At 43.5% G+C, this 25402-nt stretch overlaps 2 protein-coding genes across 4 annotated transcripts in view; one reads left to right on the top strand and one right to left on the bottom strand.

Annotated features, from left to right (window-relative positions):
* stk32a (serine/threonine kinase 32A) overlaps window positions 1-9660 on the top strand; it is a 45138-nt gene extending 35478 nt beyond the window's left edge. For all 3 annotated transcript variants that reach the window (XM_076986980.1, XM_076986977.1, XM_076986978.1), the window contains exons 8-13: window positions 1367-1470; window positions 2059-2175; window positions 2990-3115; window positions 3905-4033; window positions 8247-8311; window positions 8626-9660. In XM_076986980.1, the coding sequence (XP_076843095.1) occupies window positions 1367-1470; window positions 2059-2175; window positions 2990-3115; window positions 3905-4033; window positions 8247-8311; window positions 8626-8737 (653 nt within the window). In that variant the 3' untranslated portion in view covers window positions 8738-9660. The remainder of the gene's footprint in view (window positions 1-1366; window positions 1471-2058; window positions 2176-2989; window positions 3116-3904; window positions 4034-8246; window positions 8312-8625) is intronic.
* A 4045-nt stretch (window positions 9661-13705) lies between these two features.
* On the bottom strand, window positions 13706-23409 carry LOC143487781 (hydroperoxide isomerase ALOXE3-like). The gene is made up of 15 exons (XM_076986950.1): window positions 23241-23409; window positions 22961-23111; window positions 21872-22073; window positions 21409-21490; window positions 21145-21267; window positions 20958-21061; window positions 20729-20883; window positions 20506-20649; window positions 19403-19606; window positions 18380-18466; window positions 18100-18269; window positions 15737-15858; window positions 15528-15628; window positions 15277-15447; window positions 13706-14361 (listed from the first exon to the last, which is right to left on the bottom strand). The coding sequence occupies exons 2-15, from the start codon at window positions 23102-23104 to the stop codon at window positions 14182-14184; spliced, it is 1989 nt and encodes a 662-aa protein (XP_076843065.1). The 5' UTR covers window positions 23105-23111; window positions 23241-23409; the 3' UTR covers window positions 13706-14181.
* Window positions 23410-25402: the final 1993 nt, after the last annotated feature.

Raw genomic sequence — 25402 nt, 5'->3', positions numbered from 1 at the left:
TATTCTTCCGCCGTGCACACCAAAGACCAAGTTCCGTTTACGACGCAGAACCACTTAAGTCCAAACAAGGCTTATACAGTAAATGGAAGATGTGTCGTAACCACCAAAAATCGTAACTGGGGAACCTCGTAACCCGTTGAAAACATAAACTGACCAAAACAAACTGGATTTAAGGCAGGAGGAAGGTCACTTTTCTACGTAATGTCCGAAAATCAGAAGGCGGGATGACCCGCAAGTCAATCAAGTGACACCGCCGTCATCCATCCAGCGCTGATGATCCAGTGAGAGGATCATATTTCGGCCTCAAAACAGATAGCACACGCGCGCATGTGGTTTATTATTATGATTTGATGGATTTTTTCCCCAAAAAATTCAGATGATGGAAATCCGTCGTGGTGTAAGGAGAACTTTAACCCATGAGATATTGTGATGGTTGGCTCAGCCAAGATGTTACAGTGTTTTGTGAAAACACCCTCACTTCCCACCCCATCACACGTGACCTCTCTTCCCACTCCACAACCCATCACACGTGACCTCTCTTCCCACCCCACTACACGTGACCTCTTACCACCCCATACCCTGTCACACGTGACCTCTCTTACCACCCCATACCCCGTCACACGTGACCTCTCTTCCCACCCCACACTGTCACACGTGACCTCTCTTCCCACTCCACACCCCATCACACGTGACCTCTCTTCCCACTCCACACCCCATCACACGTGACCTCTCTTCCCACCCCACACCCCATCACACGTGACCTCTTACCACCCCATACCCCGTCACACGTGACCTCTCTTCCCACCCCACACTGTCACACGTGACCTCTCTTCCCACTCCACACCCCATCACACGTGACCTCTCTTCCCACTCCACACCCCATCACACGTGACCTCTCTTCCCACCCCACACCCCATCACACGTGACCTCTCTTCCCACCCCACACCCCATCACACGTGACCTCTCTTCCCACTCCACACCCCATCACACGTGACCTCTCTTCCCACCCCACACCCCATCACACGTGACCTCTCTTCCCACCCCACACCCCATCACACGTGACCTCTCTTCCCACTCCACACCCCATCACACGTGACCTCTCTTCCCACCCCACACTGTCACACGTGACCTCTCTTCCCACTCCACACCCCATCACACGTGACCTCTCTTCCCACTCCACACTGTCACACGTGACCTCTCTTCCCACTCCACACCCCATCACACGTGACCTCTCTTCCCACCCCACACTGTCACACGTGACCTCTCTTCCCACCCCACACCCCATCACACGTGACCTCTCTTCCCACCCCACACCCCATCACACGTGACCTCTCTTCCCACCCCACACCCCTCTGAACACCTACAGCTCCAGAGCTCTTCCAGCCTTTTGAGGGAAGCCATCCAGGTTACTCGTTTGCTGTGGACTGGTGGTCACTGGGAATAACTGCTTATGAGTTACTTCGAGGACAGGTGAGAGACCCCAGGACAGGTACGAGACCCCAGGACAGGTAAAAGACCCCAGGACAGGTAAAAGACCCCAGGACAGGTACGAGACCCCTGGACAGGTACGAGACCCCAGGACAGGTAAAAGACCCCAGGACAGGTACGAGACCCCAGGACAGGTACGAGACCCCAGGACAGGTAAAAGACCCCAGGACAGGTACGAGACCCCAGGTCTCAAGAGGCACCGAACTCAACACATGTTGCATAACCCAGGTGCAGAATAAAATAATAGATTATGATCATCTAATCCAAAATATGACTGACCCTAAATACCTAATTGGTCATAGAATAATCTTGTCCTACATGTAATCCAGAATATGATAATATAATCCTAAAAATAATTCTCTACAGCTGTACATCTTTTACAGTATGATTTAATCTGCACCAGCTCATCATAGTTAAAGCAGGGTCATTTTTATGCAGTAAACGCAAAGCACCTGTGTTTAGGCTCTGGGTAATGTGCCAGAGAGAGCTCTACTTAGGTAGCACACACACTGAGCATGCGGCTCACATTATGAGATCTTAAGACACACTCATGATTGACTCTTTTTGCAGAGGCCGTATGTAATGGGTTCCACCACCCCATCCAGCGAGATCCTTCAAGGTTTCCACAAGGTTCTCCCCTGCTACCCAGCGAACTGGTCTCTGGAGATCAAGGCTCTGCTGGGAAAGGTACTGCTTCTGTCCCCTCAGACTTGGGAACAAAATCTTTTAACTTCATACTTCAGACTCTATACAGTGAGTCCCCGCTTAACGACGGGGTTAGAGACTGAAAAGTCCGTCGTAAAGCAGTTTTCGTCATTAAGCGCGACCCTAGATTTAGATACGCTTTAATCGTAAATACAGTATAGAAAAAAACTAACAATGTTCTCGTGCATACAACGTGAGAAAGAGTGATCGCGTTGCCGAGATGGGCTTATCGTACACAACACTCCACAACACTCCACAACACCCCACTACACTTCACTACACCACACAACACCCCACTACACTCCACTACACCACACAACACCCCACAACACTCCACAGCACCCCACAACAGTCCACTAGTCCACTACACCCCACAACACTCCACAGCACCCCACAACACTCCAACACTCCACAACTCCCCACAGCACCCCACAACACCCCACAGCACTCCTCTACAGTCCACAGCACTCCACAACACTCCTCTACAGTCCACAACACCCCACTACACCCCACAACACTCCACAACACCCCACTACACCCCACTACACCTCACAACACTACACAACACCACACAACACTACACTGTGCTGCCACTGCTCCTCCGCACACTGAACGAAATATAAAAAAGTCGGTCTTAACTCTGGTCCGTCGTTAGACCTGTCATTAAGCGGGGACTCACTGTACTTATACTCTTGTGCCTAAGGTGGATTTTAGCCAGATGAGGAAAACTGCAGAATGCAGAAAGGTGCTGGTTCTGTCATCAAGACACATGTCTGTGTGTGTGGCTGTTTTTCAGCTGCTCTGTATCGATCCCCAGAAGCGCCTTTCTAGCCTTACAGAACTCCAAAGCTTCCACTACCTCTCAGGTGTTGACTGGGATGCCATCCTGAGCAAACAGGTCCCACCAGGGTTCACCCCCAATGTAAGTGTCAGACGCAACTCTCACTGCTTCACAAGACCTAGTGTACTGCATACAAGTACATTTAGTGGACTACATACAACTACATTTAGTGGACAACATACAACTACATTTAGTGTATTACATACAACTACATTTAGTGTACTACATACAAGTACATTTAGTGTACTACATAAAAGCATTATCGGCAAAGAAGATATTAAATACTTGTTTTTCCACCCGATTTCAAAGAGTCCATACAGGTGACAATCAATAACCATGAACACAGGTAATAAGACATTGTGAGCACATGATCAGAGAGATGTGATTGGTGGACAGCTGGGACTATGGCCCGCCCCACATTACACACTCTACTCACAGTCTCCACCTCAGGGACATTCTGGGTCCTAGAGAAAGACAAATGGTCAGTAGAAAGAAAATCCACAACCCTCTGGACAGTAAGAATGGAGACTTGCACCATTCTGACATTTTGTGTCAGTTTTCTAATGAAGCTCCTCTCAAGCTGTTTGAGCCAAATCTTTGCTTCTAGTGTCAAGAATACAAACAATATCTCACACACATTCTGTATTCTGTTCTTGGTTTAGGACACAGCAGGGGATCTGATTGGTTGGTTCGTCCTTTGCATACAAACCTCCCAATACAGAATAATCTAGGTCTCCATGGAAACTACTGACTAGAGCTTAGGAAGGAAAGAACAGGTGTTTTTGGAAATAGTCCATAATGAGCCAATTGGTTGCTAATCCTACTTGCCATATTCCTGACCAATAAGAGCACTGTTATTACTACCTGTAGAGGCGGAGACTTAACTGTGATCCTACATTTGAACTGGAAGAGATGATCCTGGAATCTAAACCACTGCACAAGAAGAAGAAGAGACTGGCAAGGAAGAGCAGAGAAAATGGATCTGAAGGATCACCACAGGTAACGTCTCACCTAGACCAGGAAACACAGGTAACGTCTCACCTAGACCAGGAAACACAGGTAACATCTCACCTAGACCAGGAAACACAGGTAACGTCTCACCTAGACCAGGAAACACAGGTAACATCTCACCTAGACCAGGAAAAACAGGTAACGTCTCACCTAGACCAGGAAACGCAGGTAACGTCTCACCTAGACCAGGAAACACAGGTAACGTCTCACCTAGACCAGGAAACACAGGTAACGTCTCACCTAGACCAGGAAACACAGGTAACATCTCACATAGACAGGGCAACACAGCCAACTAATTACCAAGACTGGGCAAAATAGGTAACATCTTCCCTAGATAAGAAAGCACACAGGTAACGTCTCACCTAGACTGGGCAACACAAGTAATGTCTCATCTAGATGACGAGACACAGGTAACATTTGTCCTAGACAGGTAAGTCAGTCTCAATTAGTCATTGATGTTACTATACGACACCAGCCTGCCAGTGTAAGTGATCCTGCTTGAGGAAACCTGCTCAGAACATATCGTCCTGCACCGTAGTCAGTGCTGCAAAACTTACAAAGCTAAAAGCTGAAGAACAACCAACTGGGTCTCTTAACAGTCACATTAACACTCTCACAACAGCACTCTTACATTAACACTGTCACATTAAGACATTAATATATTAATACATTATCTTGGCATCTTACAGACATTAGACACGGCCAAAAATTATTCTGATTTACAAGAAGCAAAATTGACTGTGTGATTACACCATGCAGACAGTGCAGTAGTGTACTGTATTTTAAGGAGAGTTTTACCACAAGTAACTACAGCTAGAGAAGCTGTAGCCCAACCTTCTTCACAGGTGGTCAGCAGGACGCTTGGCTAAATCTGCTCATGGAGTAGTTACACCACCAGCGTCTGGGGCTTGTGGGAAGGCGTGAACAGGTGTGGAGTAGTGACGTGCGGCTCAGACAGCAATCACATCACTACCGCACCACCCTGCTTCACCTCTCTCCACCCAACACATCACTACCAAACCACCCTGCTTCACCTCTCTCCACCCAACACATCACTACCACACCACCCTGCTTCATCTCTCTCCACCCAACACATCACTACCACACCACCCTGCTTCACCTCTCTACACCCAACACATCACTACCACACCACCCTGCTTCACCTCTACACCCAACACATCACTACCACACCACCCTGCTTCACCTCTCTCCACCCAACATATCACTACCACACCACCCTGCTTCACCTCTACACCCAACACATCACTACCACACCACCCTGCTTCATCTCTCTACACCCAACACATCACTACCACGCCACCCTGCTTCACCTCTACACCCAACACATCACTACCACACCACCCTGCTTCACCTCTCTACACCCAACACATCACTACCACACCACCCTGCTTCACCTCTACACCCAACACATCACTACCACACCACCCTGCTTCACCTCTCTCCACCCAACACATCACTACCACGCCACCCTGCTTCACCTCTCTACACCCAACACATCACTACCACACCACCCTGCTTCACCTCTCTCCACCCAACACATCACTACCACACCACCCTGCTTCACCTCTCTACACCCAACACATCACTACCAAACCACCCTGCTTCACCTCTACACCCAACACATCACTACCACACCACCCTGCTTCATCTCTCTCCACCCAACACATCACTACCACACCACCCTGCTTCACCTCTACACCCAACACATCACTACCACACCACCCTGCTTCACCTCTACACCCAACACATCACTACCACGCCACCCTGCTTCACCTCTCTACACCCAACACATCACTACCACGCCACCCTGCTTCACCTCTACACCCAACACATCACTACCACGCCACCCTGCTTCACCTCTCTCCACCCAACACATCACTACCACACCACCCTGCTTCACCTCTCTCCACCCAACACATCATTACCACACCACCCTGCTTCACCTCTCTCCACCCAACACATCACTACCACACCACCCTGCTTCACCTCTCTCCACCCAACACATCACTACCACACCACCCTGCTTCACCTCTACACCCAACACATCACTACCACGCCACCCTGCTTCACCTCTCTACACCCAACACATCACTACCACGCCACCCTGCTTCACCTCTACACCCAACACATCACTACCACGCCACCCTGCTTCACCTCTCTACACCCAACACATCACTACCACACCACCCTGCTTCACCTTTCTCCACCCAACACATCACTACCACACCACCCTGCTTCACCTCTCTCCACCCAACACATCACTACCACACCACCCTGCTTCACCTCTCTCCACCCAACACATCACTACCACACCACCCTGCTTCACCTCTACACCCAACACATCACTACCACACCACCCTGCTTCACCTCTCTACACCCAACACATCACTACCACACCACCCTGCTTCACCTCTCTCCACCCAACACATCACTACCACACCACCCTGCTTCATCTCTCTCCACCCAACACATCACTACCACACCACCCTGCTTCACCTCTCCACCCAACACATCATTACCACACCACCCTGCTTCACCTCTCTACACCCAACACATCACTACCACACCACCCTGCTTCACCTCTCTCCACCCAACACATCACTACCACACCACCCTGCTTCACCTCTACACCCAACACATCACTACCACACCACCCTGCTTCACCTCTCTACACCCAACACATCACTACCACACCACCCTGCTTCACCTCTCTCCACCCAACACATCACTACCACACCACCCTGCTTCATCTCTCTCCACCCAACACATCACTACCACACCACCCTGCTTCACCTCTACACCCAACACATCACTACCACACCACCCTGCTTCACCTCTCTACACCCAACACATCACTACCACACCACCCTGCTTCACCTCTCCACCCAACACATCACTACCACACCACCCTGCTTCACCTCTCTCCACCCAACACATCACTACCACACCACCCTGCTTCACCTCTCCACCCAACACATCACTACCACACCACCCTGCTTCACCTCTCTACACCCAACACATCACTACCAAACCACCCTGCTTCACCTCTACACCCAACACATCACTACCACACCACCCTGCTTCACCTTTCTCCACCCAACACATCACTACCACACCACCCTGCTTCACCTCTCTCCACCCAACACATCACTACCACACCACCCTGCTTCACCTCTCTCCACATTTCAACTCCATCTTTCTCATGCTTTCCTTTTTCACTAATTTTCCATAATCTCTACAATCTTGCTTCTTCTCTATCTTTTTCTCCCTCCCTCCCTCCCTCCCTCCTTGGAGACCTGTCTGCTCCTGATCCTATAATTGACAGGGGGATTAGCTTAATTAAATCACAGATGAAGCCACACAAACTGAAGAGTTTGCGGTGAGAACAAAATAAAAACGTCCATCCCACCCGGGCCCATCTGCCCCGGCCCTTCTGCCCCGGCCCATCTGCCCCGGCCCATCTGCCCCCGACACTTTGCCCCCGGCCCTTCCTAGTGCTCCTGTCCTCTACCCCAGCTCTCCAACACTGGCCAGTACTAAATAAGAAGGGAGGTTTGCATTTTTGACCTGTGAAGAATACTGAGCACCAGTCCTCCGCAAAGCTGAATAATTGATCCCCAGATTCTCGCCGTCTTCTAAAACCAGACACACAATCTCAGTCAGCAAAATAACTATATAATAGACAAACATGTCATTTGTGGTATATATCAGAAAGATATAATGAGTATAATGATGTTTTGCCAAATTTGTACAGTGGTCTGCACTTGTACACACTTCTCTGAGAGGTTTGGTCAAATAAGACTGCCAGGATTCATGCATCTGTTTCTTCTTGTGTGTCCCTCCCTTTCTGCTCCTCTATATGTGACGTTATGTGTGTGTGATGTGAGCAAGGTAGAGTTGTTAAAGTCCATGCAGACCTTTAAGATCTTAAAAAGCTTTAAAATTGTAGAGAAACTTCAGCTTGTAGTAACAGCAGACCAGAATGGCAGATACATAGAGACATTACTAGTGAAGTCTGTCACATATACAAAAGACCTGGGGTGATTTTCCTTATATGGAATCTGGGGTGGGTACCACATGTGATTGCCATGCCTGAGTGGGAAATGATGGTATTCAGGTCACCTTGTAATGAACGTTATTGTGTGTGTGTGTGTGTGTGTGTGTGTGTGTGTGTGAGCAGAATGGCCACCTGCAGCAGCGTTTGGACATTGTGCAGAGGGACTTCATCGTTTTCAACAGAGAAAAGTAAGAGATGTGGTTACAGAGTCAGACATACAGGAACTAGTGAATCAGTTACCCCACCTTTCATTTATCAAATTACTTATGAATTAGAGGATTACAATAAAAAACAAAGTCTGATTCCAGTGGGTCACCCAATGTAGACACTCAAAGTGAGATAGCATTCTTTGACCTCTAACCTCATAAATTTGATTTCGAATCCAGCACGCTGGGCTACACAGCCAAAACAATAAAAACATGGCTCCTGTCCAGACTACACTGCACATGTCAGCAGCACTGAACCACAAAACCACTCACATCCTGTTTTTCATTCTGGAAAGGTTGAGGAAAACCCAATCAGATGCTGAACACATTCTCACGAACGAAGCAAGCCATGCCATCCAGGACGGACAGAACAACAACCTCACTGGAGGCCCGTGCTCGTCATCGTAGGGGTTCTGGGGTTAGGACATCTAGACATTGGGTGGGATGCGCGCACACACACTCACACACACACACCTTTAATCACCCCGGCAGCTGCAGAGCTTCACTTCTCCACTAGATGGCACCTTATCCAGAGTAAAGGGCTCTGAACCAGCGTCTCTCTCCTTAGCAGCAAGGCTCTCTGAAGGAGGCCTGCCAAACGGACAATGTCACGCGTCTCCTCTTAATGACGCGGCACCACAGTGTGTCCTGAAAGGGAAACAGTGATGAGTAGCGAGTCGCCAAATTTGGTGTGGATTTTCAGAAGTAGATTTTGCACATGAATCATGGCGTGTAGTAGCTGTCTGGCGTTGTATCCATTAACACTCATATGGGGCCTTGTGTCCAAACAAAAACGGGAGTATGTGACGAACGTTGTGAAGAACGTTGTGAAGAACGTTGTCTCCATCACGTCTCCATCCAGGCCCAGCTCCTTCTGCTTCATGCCAGCATGTTGTAGGATTTCCCCATGTGCTGTGATGACGTTTAGGTCAGCCACAGGCTCTCCCTCCCGAGACGAGGGAACTATAGACAAGAGCTTCTGCGTTGTGCTCCTCCATCAGCGGCTGCTTTCATCATCTTTACTAAACCAGCCTTCAAATGGCAGCCTTCTCTCACAGAGACGGCAGGTGTACTCAAGATTCTGATCTTCACATTTAAAGGCACAAAATGGGGACCTTTTTTTTTTTGCTGTTAAATGTGTTATTTATGTATTCATCATGAAACTGTACTGAGACTGGAGTTAAATGAAAGGAAATGTAATTGTAGTGAGCAAGTTTAAACTGTATGCATAGCTGTAGCTTCTGCCTCATAAACAGGGTTTGGACTGGGGAATACATATGACGGTTTTGCCACAGACATTTTGTAAAGATCTTTATAATAAATCTTTTGACAACTCATGTGCACCTAGTTGTCACTGTTCTGACTCTGTCTCCTACTTATTGAAGAGTTGTTCACCGTTGGGTTGAACACAAGGCAAAGAGAAATGTGACTCCTTTAGCTATTAGGAGCTTGTTTATTCTGTTATTCTGTATTAGTGGTATAAAAAAACAGAATTCAAAATGCAAATATACTTAATCTATTAAATAATTCCCAAGATTTGTAGTATTTGATTTTATGTGGCATTGTATATTAATATGATATCCTCTTGTATAAATACACGTCCTCCTAATAATCCTGATTTAATACACGTGTCCTACACTTTAAAACTTTATCCTTTATCTAATTTTAACCAAATAAATAAATATGTAAATATTCCATAGAACGTTTTGCACAAAGGTACATAAACTCAAAAAATCTAGTTCAACTCAAGCGCATCCAACGTATTTAATTGTGTTGGAAAAAATGAAATGTAATTATCCTCTGTAGGCTACTTGTTAATTCGCCTTAATATTAATTGTTAATTTAAATAAATAAATCAGATCAACTTAGAATTCAAGTACACAAAACTCATTTAATTATGTTAATTAACGATAAAATGTAAATACAAACATCTGTTATCTTTTGGCTCGCGGACATCAACAGAACAAAGAAGCACATGAGTGTAGTTTATGTTCGTAACTATGGAGACAAATTAGGGTCTTTAATGGTGACGAAAAAATAATAATATCGCAAATATAAGATTAGCATTTTGCATTTTACGTTCCTAATTTGTTTCTGCAATACTTTCCCTCTTTTGCGTTTCTTTCTTTTCTTTGCGTTTCACATTTTATGTTGCTGCTTTTTTTTTGCAATACTTTCTCCCTTTTGCGTTTCTTTCTTTTGTTTGCGCGTCACTGCTTTTCTTTGCGTCTCGCATTTTACGTTCATAATTTTTTTTTGCGCTTCTCTCTTTTCTTTGCTCCGGTTTTACCCTCTGTGTGGGGGCGGGGAAAGAGGCGTGGCCAAGAGCAAAAGGCGTGCAAAATGCTAATCTTATATTTGCGATATTATTTTTTTTTTCGTCACCATTAAAGACCCTAATTTGACTCCATACGTAACGCGCTCATGTGTGTGAACAGAAACTGTGAAACAGCGCCCCTGTGGTCACAAAACCCCACGCTCACAGAATCTGGTGCAAAACACTGGCACAACATGGCAAAACCCAAAAATAATTAATAAAAAAGGGGGTACCCGGTTTGTATTACTTTAATGCTAAAAAACGCTTCAGTGTTAACTTTATGTGGATTCAGGTTTTGTAGTAGACAAAACAGTAAAATTGTCTAAGCTACGTAGATAGCTTGCCAAGGTTTCTGAAATCGTCTTTAGACGTAGATCAACACTATCAGGGTTCATAATCATGATTATAAATTTGTTCAGCCCTCAGTGTTCCGTAGATTGTGCCAGGAGGACAGATTCACAACACACGGGTGTCAGGAAAGAGTTCCAGAGTTTAATAGAAATACATGTAGTTAAATACATAATAAAGATGATGTGTCTTAACACAATTTGGTCAGAATAATAAAACATATATATGATTTGTGTTCTTATCAGGAGAGGAGGTACAGTAGACTGGGTCTAGGGGTAGTAGAAAACTACAGGGGTAGAGGTGGGTAGGGAGGGAGGGAGGGAGGGAGGGAGAGAGAGAGAGAGAGAGAGATTCTAACTGTGGAGTGAACTGAATGTCAGTGTTCTGACTGAGGGTCAGTAAACCACAAATTCCCTTACAGCTAACTAAGATAAAGCCATACCACGACTGACCTGGCTCAGTGTAACAGCTACAGTGAGGTTATTTAACAAAACACGACAGCATTTTTACTCTTACTTTGGCTCATTCACACACTATGGATCATGAACTATTTACCTCAGTCGGTGTGGAGAGAAGCCCAAACGTCCTTCCCGGGCAGGCACAGCGCATGCGCAGATCCTTCTTCAGTAACAAAAATACCATTTTTCAAAATACGTTTCTTAAATTTTGACCAGAACAATAAAGCTTGAGTTGTGTTAACTTTTAATTGAGTTCAGTCAACAGCTATTTCAAGTAGACAACTAATTCTTAAGTTGGATTTTTACAGTCTAATAAATGTTTAGTGTATGATTTTAAGATCTATCGTGTCTCAGGATTTACCAGTCAGGATATACCAGACCTGTGTATGGTTCACCACTCCACGTGGTCCTGGCAGCTGGGCCTAATCTTTTTTTAAATCAAATACTCCCATCTAGTGTTTAAAGGTAGTCATTACATTGTTTTTTTTTTTTTAATAATTGAAATCTTGATTTCAGTCATTTCTAGTACTGCTTGATTATTTGTCACATTTGAATGTACAGAAACACGTCTACCTGTATGAAACGACATCTCACACGTCAGGTTGGAACTGAGGGCGTGATCTAAGATCAGCAATTCCTGAGATGAAACCTCAGTTTAAACTCATCTGATCCATTTTCAAGCTCATCTTATCTAATGCACGTGGAGACGTGGCGTTCTGCATGCAACAATCTGAAAGACTTGCACATGGGTCTGTTCCTGTCCCAGAACATCCACCTTCCAGCAAGACGTCTCAGTCAACTCAAGGACTCAACACTGAACACCAACATCAGATTTTCACCAGTGTTTTCATCATGTTTAGTCTTGGTACTGTGACCTTGTAGAACCAAGGAACTCTGCCATTAAACTAGACATAGCATACATCCACAGATTCTGCCATTAAACTAGACATAGCATACATCCACAGATTCTGCCATACATAGCATACATCCACAGATTCTGCCATTAAACTAGATTTGCAATTTTTTATACCTTTTTATACCTTGCAATTTTTTATACCCTTTAATTTCATAAACAGTATAACGGGGCATCAGGCTGGTGGAGTAATTTGGGTGGAGGCCTGCACTGCAGCTGGGCCTCTCTCAGTAAAGGCCCACGTAGACGGACCCAGTCACACTCAAGGAGGAGGGAGGAATAGTCCAGGAAGGTGAAGTGTAAGATCTCAACCAAGATGGGGTTTGAGCTGGGGCAGTGGGAGAACCCCCTACACTACAGGGCTGTGTACACTACATCTGATCCACACAAAAACACAGTAGTCACACTGCGCACCCTTATAGATCAATGTGATCAATGCGTTTAGGCGCGCTGATTACGCTGCTGCGCGAGGCCGCCCTCTAGTGGCGACAGGCTGGCATTGCGGGCCACCCGTTAAAAATGTAAAATTCATCATAGTTCAACTTGGTGATTTTGTGTACTGTTTTCTTACCTTATAACATTTTATGTTATTGTATTTTTCGTTTTGCCTTTGTAGGGATTACTACTGACTACTTACTAAATTCCCAAATGAATATTACTAACCAGCTGTTAATGAAGTTTCTCTTCTCGGGATTTTCTGATAAGACGGATCTCCGCTTCAGCGTGTCATTCAAAATCCCTCTTCATGTAATTAGTAAACTATGTTAATAATCTTGTGTGGGAACCTCATGTAATAGAAGTTACAACATTTAGCAAAAGTCATTTTAAAGATCACAATTTCCATGGTTGCTTCAACTAAACCATCATGTGTGTCTTATTCTGTTGGACTGCAAACACATTTTATTAAGAGTTAATTTAACTAATTTCTACACTCTAACATGAATCAACACTTATTCATTCAGAACTCCTACACATACAACAAACCTTGCAGTAGCATGTTTCAACATTTAATAACATTAATAAATCAATAACTTACTGTCACAGGGCACCCACACACACACACACACACACACACACACACACACACACACACAAACACACACACACACACACACACACACACACACACTCGTTGCTACCCTGCGTGCTGTAGAAACTTTCTCAATGTCAACTCGGCGCATCGTTTACGCCTAACGGCTCCTCTGCGCTCCTGTGCGCCCGTCTGGCCACGACAGCCCTTTAGGCCTACTTTGTATGTGTTTGTCTTCATGGATGATAAAGACGTTAAACAAACCCCCTCGCCCCCTGTGCCCTCAATGCCAACGTCACACTGACAACTATTATGCTTTTGGAAATGTATTTATTGTATTTATTGACAGTAGGCTATTTATTCTTACTGTGTGTCTGGAACAGTTCTCACATCAGTTGTCTGATTAGTCGTTATGTATATTTAATTGAGGTGATTAGTACATCGTAAATTTACGTGAAATGATTTACCCAAAAATAAGACCAAAATATGCAAAGTACACCACAAGTCATAATCAACTACAGAAAGTTTTACCTCAATACTAATAATTTCCCTACACCAACATTTCCACCCAAGCTAATACAACTAATTTAGTTTATTGAACTTTAATATTATTAGTTTGCATCTTAGGAGATAAGAGGCTATTGAAAGAGTATCTAGGAAATTCAAAATAAAATCACAATTAAACAATTTCACCCAAAAGTAGAATAAGATTTAAGAAAACAGGACAAAACTAAGTTTGGTCAGTAAAACAGATGAAGTAACTTTCGAATTGTTCCATAATTGTCTCTAAATTGCAATACTATTATCCACATTTTTTGGACTCAGGTAAGTGTAGGGAAGTTTCCAATTTTGGTTCTTTTTTTCAATTTTAGCTGTCAGATGGCCAAGATCCGTTTTGAAATCTGTAAACGCCTGACGGGGTCCGCTGTCATCAAACAGTTCCTCTGGATAATAGCCAAGTGGGTACTGCAGGAAGAGAACAACCCCACTGGTAAGATGCCCCCCTTAAGATGTCATGAAGAAAATGAGGACACTGAAACCTGGCAAAATTCCACAGTGCAGCTCATGCAGTGTGATTATGAAGACCAGCGTAAACATGAAGGTGTGTGAGTGGGAGGAGGGCTGGTCTGGTGTCATACAGTGTGATTATGAAGACCAGCGTAAACATGAAGGAGTGTGAAGGGGAGGAGGGCTGGTCTGGTGTCATACAGTGTGATTATGAAGACCAGCGTAAACATGTAGGAGTGTGAAGGGGAGGAGGGCTGGTCTGGTGTCATACAGTGTGATTATGAAGACCAGCGTAAACATGAAGGAGTGTGAAGGGGAGGAGGGCTGGTCTGGTGTCATACAGTGTGATTATGAAGACCAGCGTAAACATGAAGGAGTGTGAAGGGGAGGAGGGCTGGTCTGGTGTCATACAGTGTGATTATGAAGACCAGCGTAAACATGAAGGAGTGTGAAGGGGAGGAGGGCTGGTCTGGTGTCATACAGTGTGATTATGAAGACCAGCGTAAACATGAAGGAGTGTGAAGGGGAGGAGGGCTGGTCTGGTGTCATACAGTGTGACCTGAATTCTTCTCATGGTCCATAGATCAAACACTTTGGAATCTCAGTAAAAGGTGTGTGATCTTATGTGCATTTATTTTTACTGCATCTGTCCAATTAAGGACACCTGTCAGATTCTTGCGTCAATTAGTCTAATTAAGCACACCTGTCAGATTCTTGAGTCATTTAGTCTAATTTCCAATATTCAATGGCACTACACACACACAAAGCTTTCTAAAACCTCCTTTTATCCATGTTGTTACTTAAATTCAGTGTTCAGTAAACTTATTTAAACTCTATGCTCAGTTGCACTAGTTTTGTGTTGTTTAGACTCACGTTATCACTTGACTTGGTGCTCAGTAAGCGCAGAATAATGAGAGCATTAACAGTGGTGTTGACATCAGGCATGGCGTCCACCACTGTCTGCTCTGTGGTTGCTCCCTTCCTGGTTGGGGGGGGTTGTCTGATGGTGCTCGGGAAGTTGGGCATCCAACCACCAAACTCAAACTGAAACAGCACAGATCAGGGTCAGTTTATGTAATCCAGTTCATCATAACAGTGGATTAGACTAAACCTCAGTCCTGAACCTGGCCATTGTTGACTGCAGCATGTTGGGCAGACACAGTGAAGATCACCATGGTGACAAACTTGACAAGTTCATCCACTTTGTTCAAAGACTGAGGAATTCCTAATTAAAGGGAGAATATATTTAGATATATTTAATCCAGACGTTATATTGCATTAACACATTAGAAAATGGCTTGTATCTGTCCTAGCAGATACATAATAAACATACCAGTGCTCACGTTTCCCATGAATCCATATTGAAATATCTCCTTGATCCAGTTCTGCAGTTCAGAGTCTCTCTCAACATCAGCATCATTGAGGTAGTAATGCACTATCACCCTCTGGACAAACCTAATGGGTGTGGAGCAAAGTGGTCAAACATTTAGACACAGAAGCAGAAAGGAATTCATATATATATATATATATATATATATATATATATATATATATATATATATATTCAGCTCTTTTTCTATGAATTTCCTAATTTTGTTGCTGCCTTAGCAACCACTTGATATACAAACAGATATGTTGTTACAATATCCATTCGTATTAAAATGCCTTGACACTTACGGCTTGTACTCACTTTTGTTGCAGGTGGTTTAGACATTAATGGTTGTACTGGGAGTTTTTTTTTTTTGTTATTTTGTATATGCTGCACACAGACTACTTTTCATTATGTCAAAGTGTCATTTTGTCAGTGTCGTCCCATGAAAAGATATACTTAAATATTGGCAGAAATGTTTCAATTATATATACATTGTTCATATATTTATTACATATTGCAGATTTGCCACAGTTGCAGTATGTGAGATGTGCTGCCTATCTCCTATTGGACAGATACAGGCATGCTGGGTGCAAACTTGAAGTGCACTCCTCTTAGGGGAGGGTCTAAGGGACAGAGGGGCGGGATCAGGAGGTGAGAGGGGAGTGTCTAAGGGACAGAGGGGCGGGATCAGGAGGTGAGACTGGAGGACAGCTTTGACACTGGATGTGAGGACTGTGTGACAGGGAGAGTGACAGCAACAGCCTCGTCCCAGCTGACACCAGCGTCTCCATCTTACTGGGAGATTCAGGTGGGGTGAGGGGCTGTGGGGATGAAGGACAGGATCCAGTCCTCACAGGGTTGAACTGTCCCCAGACACTGATAAGCTCTATCATTGTTATGGCTCTAATCCAAGGCCTGCAGATTGATTACGGCGACCACAGAGGGGGAAGGATTTTGTGTCTCTGGAGCGATAACACCCTTGGGGGGGGTGACACACAGATTGCACACTGTGAAAAGTTCTCTGTTAAGATTCTGACGCCCTTTTTTTTTGTTTTAAGTCCATCTTGCCTAAACAATTATATCTGCCCAAAAACAGGTTGACGGTGTCAATAAAGTTCTGGTTATCTAACATGAAAGTTTTTGTGTAGTTTTGTGTAAGTGTTCAGTCCGAGCGAGCAGACTTGAGAATATACATGTTCTCCATGCAGGCAGAGGACAGCTGATAAATGTTTGAACGTTAATTGTGCTGAAGCGGTTAAGGCCTCATTTCAATAAGTCAGACTTACTCACACTTCAGTAAAACATTTCTTGCCTCGTCACTGTTATGTGGTCAGCCAATATTGTTGGCTTTTGTCATTTAACTGTGATATTTGGCTCACAGTGAATTATAAGTTTCTGATATTTCAAACCATAGATAGAATCATTCCCAAGAAGAAGTAGATGAAGTGATTTTATATTGTGTTGTCTCTGTCACCTGGGTTAGCTTTAACATTAGCTGTAGGTGAATGAGTCGGTGGAGTTAGGGTTTGAGTTAGCAAAACTTGGTCAATGGTCCACTGCCCGCACTCCCACTCTGATACTCTTCACGCAAGACAGGAACACCAGCTTTTAAACTCAGAAAATAAGCTCCGAATGCTCATTTCCAGCACTGTCATTTTCTGTAGGAGATTGTAGCAATTTAGACAGCAAGTAACTATTTTATATATTAGCTGTAGTGACAGCTAAGTGGCTAGCGTAAACTAAAACAAAAATATAAAGATGTTTTCAGGAGCCTTATGAAGTTTGATGTGGTTTTTCAGTGTCTTTAATTTGTTTCCCACTTTCTTTACATGTTGGGTCCTTCAGTTTTGTCCAAGGCTTTAAACCCCTGTAGTCAAAGGCTCCACAGGTACTCCAGCCGTAGTCATGGCAACGTCGTTTGTTTACATTTAACTCTTCTCTCCGATTTCCCGATCACGATAAACAATGTTGTGATGCGTCACAAGAAAAGGGGTTGCATCCCAAATCACAGAAATAAGTAAGGAATGATGGCAAAATAAACACACAAAGAAAGTGTCTTTTCTGTAACTCGAACACAGTGCCTGGATAACGGACTGACTTAATGTTTAAGAATTATTTTGGTTTGAGTCCAGGTCAAGTTGTTAGTCATTAGGGACGAGTTTCAGGTCAAGTCAGAAGTCTTTTGCTAGGCGACTTAAGCGTGACTTCGACTCAAGTCGCTCACTCGAGTGCCCATCTCTGCTTCGTACTTCTTATAAATAATCTTAGATGTCATAACCTTTTGAAAACAAATATAAATATAATATAATATCTAAGAATCATACTTGGTGATGACGTTCCAGAGGTCCAAGCCATCGTCCCTGTAGTAGTAGTTGGGAATCTTGTCCACGCCTCTCTCCATGATATTGTCTGGCAGACAGAGGGAGCTGTACGTCAGAGAGGCGGTTGCATTTCGGATGAATTTGATCACACCACCAAAACCTATTGCAGTGTACTGTATGGTAAATACAACACAAATCATTAAATTCCTTCATGATTGATATCAAGACGAACATTCTGGTATAATATCAAAGCTTTACTTAAATGACTCAAAAATGTTTGTACCCTCACAAAAGCCCCATCAGGTGAGATCAAGTTGGTCCTGGCAATAATATTGATGTGCAGATTGTAGCGAGTGTGGGGTATGAGGAGCTGACCACATAAAACCAGATAAACAATTCAGTTAATATTACACACAAAGGTTACTCATATCAGTGAAAAGACAAAGATGTTTCATACTGAGAAACTTAATTCAAGAGACATTATGTTTAAATAAAGGTTAACACTAACAGCACTAACACAGGAGAGTGATAAATTGTAACGCGAGGGATGAGGCAGGATACAGATACGAACATTAATGAAACACGCTTTATTAACATACACATCTATGCTCTTGCGCTTAGGAAACATACTGAATATACTGGACAACACTAACACACGGAGATCAACTCAGACAAAGACGAGCGATGGTCACAACATCGACACACACATACATACCTTAAAATAAATAAGACCTAAGTGTGTGACTGTGTGACGTCAATGAGACACAACACAGGTGACAAATTAACAGATGTACATTGAACCACAACCGAAGGAAGCACGTATATGGACACAACCACACGCAGACCACATGCCAACAACCAAGGAGATTGGGCCAGGGGCTGTAACATGACATAAGTCTTCAACAGTGGAATTTTCCCTCAGGGCTGCATGTAGAGGCGGAATAAATGCACTACAGTGTGTTTATGCTGTTTATACAGCGTGTTAATGCTGTTAAAAACATCCATCGGACACCTGAGATACTACAATTAATAGTACATTTTTATGATTCTATAAAGATATGCTTATTGTACTAATTTAATCATTATTTATTTATTTGTCATCATATGGCATTCATTGTCTGTTTATTGTGGTTGTTTATTTGTTTACTCAATCAAACCTTCATCCAGACTGTATATCCACAGAAGTTGTTATGTCAGGACGAGGGTTTTAACCTGTGACCTACCCTGACTTGTTTGTTTGTTTGTTTGACTTGTTTGTTTGGCTTGTGCCATCAGCTCTGTTGTAAGCACCAGTGTGTGCGCTCACCTTGAACAGAGGGTGTGCTGATGGCAGATTGCGCAGTGTTGCGATAGTGAACACCTCTCCCAACAGGTGGGTGCGCAGTAGATGAAAGTTCAGCTCATGTTCGTAGAAATCTGCATTGCGCACAAAGGTCTTTGCCAACAGCCAGTCCCATTTGGAATCAGTGGGAAGAAAGATTGGATTTGACTCCCCAGGGTCCTGCAGCAACTGTTTGAAGGAACACAGGATAGAATAAAAGAGCAGAGTCACACTTGAAAAGGATTTTTAGTGGACAAGAACCACTAACACAGTCATCATATGTCATTTTAGCCATGCGGACCCTCGCGACGTGTCAAGTATACTTTCGCGAGCGACCGTAGCGCGACTTCGCTCACCTCGCGCGACCCTGCGCGAGCTGTGTAGGCGTTTATACTTTCGCGAACGTCGCTGCAGTGTTCTCCGAAACGATAGGTGGCAATAGGTGGCAGTGGAGAATAAAAAACCTCTGCAATAACGGGGAAAGAACATTTTTACCTGACCAGAGACCGTATATATACACATCAGGCATCAAACGTAAATATGGCTTTGCAGTGTTGTCCGAAACGATACGTTAACAAATACGAGCCTCTTGTAATTCCAGGGCGAAACATGAGAGAACGTGAAGACGTTAAGATTGGGCGTTTTGAAAATAAACAACCATAAACTAATGTGATAAAAAAAGCGAATTATTTCAATTCATTTCGAGTATATGTATTAATATTTAACTTAATTATGTTTATCGTGCTGGAAAATATTGAACTGGACCTTTAAAGTGACGTACAAGTGCTTTAATTCCACCTTGTATAGGTGTATGAACCCGGCAAACATGACTTTGTCCATCGCGCTGAAGCGCGGCGCGCGCGCGAAGTTACAAAATTCGAGAGGTGCACGACCTCGCGCACGGTCAGAGCCACAGCGATTACGTCATTTTCGCCGCGCGGACCCTCGCGCCGCTCCCGGCGCGTCGAGTATAAACTAGGCTTATCTGTCCAAATATTCTGTTGGTTTCTCCTTCTTGAGTTAGCAGAAAAGCAGGAACCTTAAAGGAATGAAGCCCTCATGTAGTGAATGAGCTGGTGTGGCATTACCTGGATGGCGATGGGTATCAGCTTCTTCTCAGGAGTGCTGAAGAGCAGACACAGTGGGGCTGCAACATACTGCTGTCTGTTGTTGACTACATTACCCACAAGGCCCTTCAGCCTCTTATAGTCACAGAGAAAGATGTTCCCATTCTGATGAGATGCAAATGAGAGTCATGATATGCCCAGATAAAACAGTAGAGAAATTCACACATTTTGGTTTGTGCAATACCTTCATTTCCTTTTTTAATGATAATTTGACCATGTCATCCGTGACTGGGAAATTCGGGGGCAGCTCTGAGCAGCGCTGGATCATCATGGGGTTCAGTCCGTTTAGTAACTGATAGCCAAAGAACTCATCACTGTCCCAGTGGTCCTTGACATAGTCTGTAAGAAAGGATAAATGTCACTGTGCCATAACAGAAGGGTTTAACATAGACTTTAGTGTTTTGGAAAAATACCAAATGTCTTGCTGTGATAATGCTTGAATAGCTGATGAAGCTCTTCTAAATTATTCCAAACATCTGAGTGGTGAAACCAGGTTTCCCACTTCAACTCTTTCACTCTGGGATATAAATACATAACACAGCATCAGATACAAGTTTGGGTTAATATTAAAGTTAACTGAAGAGTTTTGTATTTACTTACATTTTATTGCCAGTGATGTCAAAGTTCAGACTCTTGGTCAAAGAGAACTGGATCTCAGGTGGCAGCTGAGATACACTGGATACATCAATACCATTTGGTAATCCAGGAAGAAACTCTCTCCATCTGCAGGGTATATGTTACATGTTAAACACACACACACACACACATATATATATATATATATGTGTGTGTGTGTGTGTGTGTGTATATAACAATATATAATATATATAAAATATATATATATTTTATTTTTTATTTACGTACCTGAAGACTTTACACCTTTCCTCTAGATTTTGCTGTCTTTGATCCAGGAGGTTACCCTTGGCCTCTTTATTTCTTAGCAAAGCTACACAGAAAAACACACAAAATTTCATACGTTAACCTTGAGGAGTCTGGTGCTATTTTGGCCACTTCTAAGATCACCCTAAATAATGATAACTATGACAATGTTTGGCATCTTTTGTGAGCACATCACCATCTTGCCAACCTACTGAACAACATATTGGACACAAGATGATGTTTCATGAACATGATTCATTGATTTATTTATCTTTTACATTCTGACTCTGAACTCTACTGCCATTTATAAACTATTGTGCATTCCACATTGTCTCATCTATTTCCAACAATCTCAGATCACTGTATTTCCACAAATTACTGTAAGTCTAACATTTAATGATATAATAGTACAACACCACAACATTCAACAATAAACATGCGTACTAACCTACAGCATCCCTGAGAAGGATCTTATGTTTGCTGTCCAGCCACTGATAACATGGGAAATGGTGCTGGGTGCCTTCAGGTGTGGTTACAATCAGTTTGGAACAGAACCAGTTATCACCATTAAAATATCGAATATTGGATTCCAGTTCAACCAGTAAGAGAGTACCAAGACTTGTTCGACACTCCACAGTAAATTCATTTTTCTGTCAGGACAAGACAAGTTAGAAAGTAGCATATTAATGTTTATTATATATAGATTTACATGGTAATTTAAGATCCTCAAGATATGTGTAATCAGCATTAAAGAAAATGATTAAAAGTGCCAAAAATGCAGGAAAAGCTGTATTAATTGTGTTTATTAATGAAATGAAGCTAGATTAATGATGGTTAGTAATGAAATTGAGCTCTATTAATGATGTTTATAATAAAATGGAGTAACCTTCATCAGACATCCTCAGATATATTAAGTTTGTGAAGGTTTGCTCACAGGTGTACTGAGGTATTTGTCATAATTCAATAAATAAAGAATCCTTTCCCAGAGGATAGGTCATTCTATTCCCTATAATCAGAATTAATCTAATGCCAGCATATGTTTTTACAGAACCTTTAACTTTGGACCCTTTAAATTCCAAAATGCCAGATCACCCGTCGCATTCAACATTTGATCATCAAGCATCAGTCTCTGGAAGATGATTAATGCTGACAGCATAAACCATCTGATTTGACTGAATTCACATTCACTTGTGTTAAATATGTTTACATAGCAACTTAATTACATGAAAATTCATTACAAATTAACAAACATCAAGATAACACATTTCTCTCTAAGCAAATATCTTTTTTCTTTTTAAAATATACTTACAATTATATATGAAGTTATTATCAATTAAATAATTTATGCTGTACCACAGCAACAGCACTGTGACATTTATATTTATTTAACTGCAACTAATTTAAAACTGGAACTCATTTAAGATTATAGACGGTTTTCAAAACTGAATACATTTAAGGCAACAAAATTAAGACATAACAAAATCTCTTAAACTACACAATATGAGTGACATAACTGTATCAAGAGAAGATATCTTACCTCCCCCATCTTAAAAACTGAAAGTTTGTTCATAATTTGTGGCTCAGTTGAACTCTTTGTACCAATGAGTCTGATGGAGATGTAGTTTAATGTGCCAGAATCCTCATAATCACCTGTGAACACTTCAATTTTGTATTTCTCCATGGCTGGTCTGAAATTAAAGAGGTTTGTTGTTTAACCCTTGTTTGCTATCAAAATGCATGTAAACACATCCACCAAAATAAAAATAATTGCTTTTCCTAGATAAACTCAGACTAATAGAAGCAAACCATATATTTACGTATTCAGTTTGTGTATGTTGGTATCAAGGAGTTGTTTGCTGTGTATTAATCTATTCTGTAGCTAAAGACAGTAGAAAAACAGATAGATACAGTGCACAATCCCACAGCAGATAAATTCAGTTGTCACTCTTGGAATGGAAAGTAGGAGAAGTTTAAAAAGTCTGAGTCTTTAAATAGTGCCTGACAAGATGCCCAAGGTCGCTTCACAACTAACAGACAAAATTTTTACATCCAGTCACATGCCAGTGAGAAGCAGCAGCCAATCACGCACAGCGTATTCTCAACCAGAAGCCACACCCCCCTGGGAGACGGAATCAGGTGCAGGGAGGGGAGAGAGGACACCACCCAGGACAGAACACCACCCACCAGTGGACATACAGACACAGGGAGAGGAGAGAGGACACCACCCAGGACAGAGCACCACCCACCAGTGTACATACAGACACAGGGAGAGGAGAGAGAACACCACCCAGGACAGAGCACCACCCACCAGTGGACATACAGACACAAGGAGGGGAGAGAGGACACCACCCAGGACAGAGCACCACCCACCAGTGGACATACAGACACAGGGAGAGGAGAGAGGACACCACCCAGGACAGAGCACCACCCACCAGTGTACATACAGACACAGGGAGAGGAGAGAGAACACCACCCAGGACAGAGCACCACCCACCAGTGGACATACAGACACAAGGAGGGGAGAGAGGACACCACCCAGGACAGAGCACCACCCACCAGTGGACATAAAGACACAGGGAGAGGAGAGAGGACACCACCCAGGACAGAGCACCACCCACCAGTGGACATAAAGACACAGGGAGAGGAGAGAGGACACCACCCAGGACAGAGCACCACCCACCAGTGGACATACAGACACAGGGAGAGGAGAGAGGACACCACCCAGGACAGAGCACCACCCACCAGTGGACATACAGACACAAGGAGGGGAGAGAGGACACCACCCAGGACAGAGCACCACCCACCACTAAACATACAAACACAAATTCACACACTCAGTCAACAAAAAAGTGTAACCCTGTTTTCAAAAAAGTTAAAATAAGTAAGTTTTATCCATTCACTTATTAACAGACACCAACAATTCTGGGAATAAGTGTGATTGTGTTGTCTCCGCTTGGTCAGGTTTTTAAATTCTTGCTTGGCTCAGTTCTGTCTTGGGTGATCGTTTCTAATTTGTCAGTAGAGATTCAGTATCAGATTAGTCTCACGAGTGAACTGCAGAGGCAAGAGTGAAAAAGTAAGAGTGTATCCAAAGAAAGAAGAAGGAAACACAACCTGGTTTATGCTAATTGGGCTGAAGAGTTACTGTTTTTACCCGAGGAGGAGACAGAAGTTGAGCAGACATGCTGGGATGCAGCTGCTACTTCAGACACAACAGGTGAAACTTAATAATAATAATTAATCCATTCATAATTAATTCATTCAAGTAATAATAATTCATCATTTGCTCTGCCCTCCATTCAGGCCACACACGGGTGTCTGAGAAACCAGTGATAATTTCTACACTTGCCACACCCTGATACAGTTGAGAGGCCAAGAAAATAATGGACCAGGAAGATGACCTTTAGAGACATTATGTAACCTGCTACAAGGACTAACATCTTCAATCATGAGCCAGCTGTAATGTGAGACATTACACATGCAACTCCAGCAGGTTCACCATGAGCCCGAGCATAGTTCACATAAATAGAGGTTCAGAGCAGAAATCCCTGACACTTCAGGGATCTCCATCCCATCAGGACCTCCACAGAGCAGAAATAATTTGGGTGGTGGATCACTCTTAGCACTCCAGTGGCACTGATGTGGTGTTTTGTGTTAGTGTGTGTTCAGTAGCACTGATATGGTGTTGGTGTGTGTGTTCAGTAGCACTGATGTGGTATTCATGTCTTAGCGTGTGTTCAGTAACACTGGTGTGGTGTTGATGTGTGTTCAGTAGCACTGGTGTAGTGTTGGTGTGTGTTCAGTAGCATGTGTGTGTTGTTGGTGTGTGTATAGTACATTTACATTTACGGCATTTGGCAGACGCCCTTATCCAGAGTGACTTACATTTTTATCTGGGCCTTGCTCAGGGGCACCTCAGTCATGGCTTCAGGTCTGGGGATCGAACCCACGAGTCTGGGGATCGGACCCTCTGGTCACA

The sequence above is a fragment of the Brachyhypopomus gauderio genome, unplaced genomic scaffold, assembly GCF_052324685.1.
Source record: "Brachyhypopomus gauderio isolate BG-103 unplaced genomic scaffold, BGAUD_0.2 sc50, whole genome shotgun sequence".
Lineage (NCBI taxonomy): Eukaryota > Metazoa > Chordata > Actinopteri > Gymnotiformes > Hypopomidae > Brachyhypopomus > Brachyhypopomus gauderio.
This window is presented reverse-complemented; position numbering and strand designations above follow the sequence as displayed.

Bases quoted from the DNA above. Each gene is read 5' to 3' on its own strand.
- LOC143487781 (XM_076986950.1), bottom strand. From the start codon at position 23,104: ATGGAGAAATACAAAATTGAAGTGTTCACAGGTGATTATGAGGATTCT. The intron at 20,650-20,728 runs GTATTGCACAAA...GCATCTCATCAG, and splicing joins CATTAAAAAAGGAAATGAAG to AATGGGAACATCTTTCTCTG. The intron at 18,467-19,402 runs GTGAGCGCACAC...TTATGTGGTCAG, and splicing joins CAGCACACCCTCTGTTCAAG to CTCCTCATACCCCACACTCG.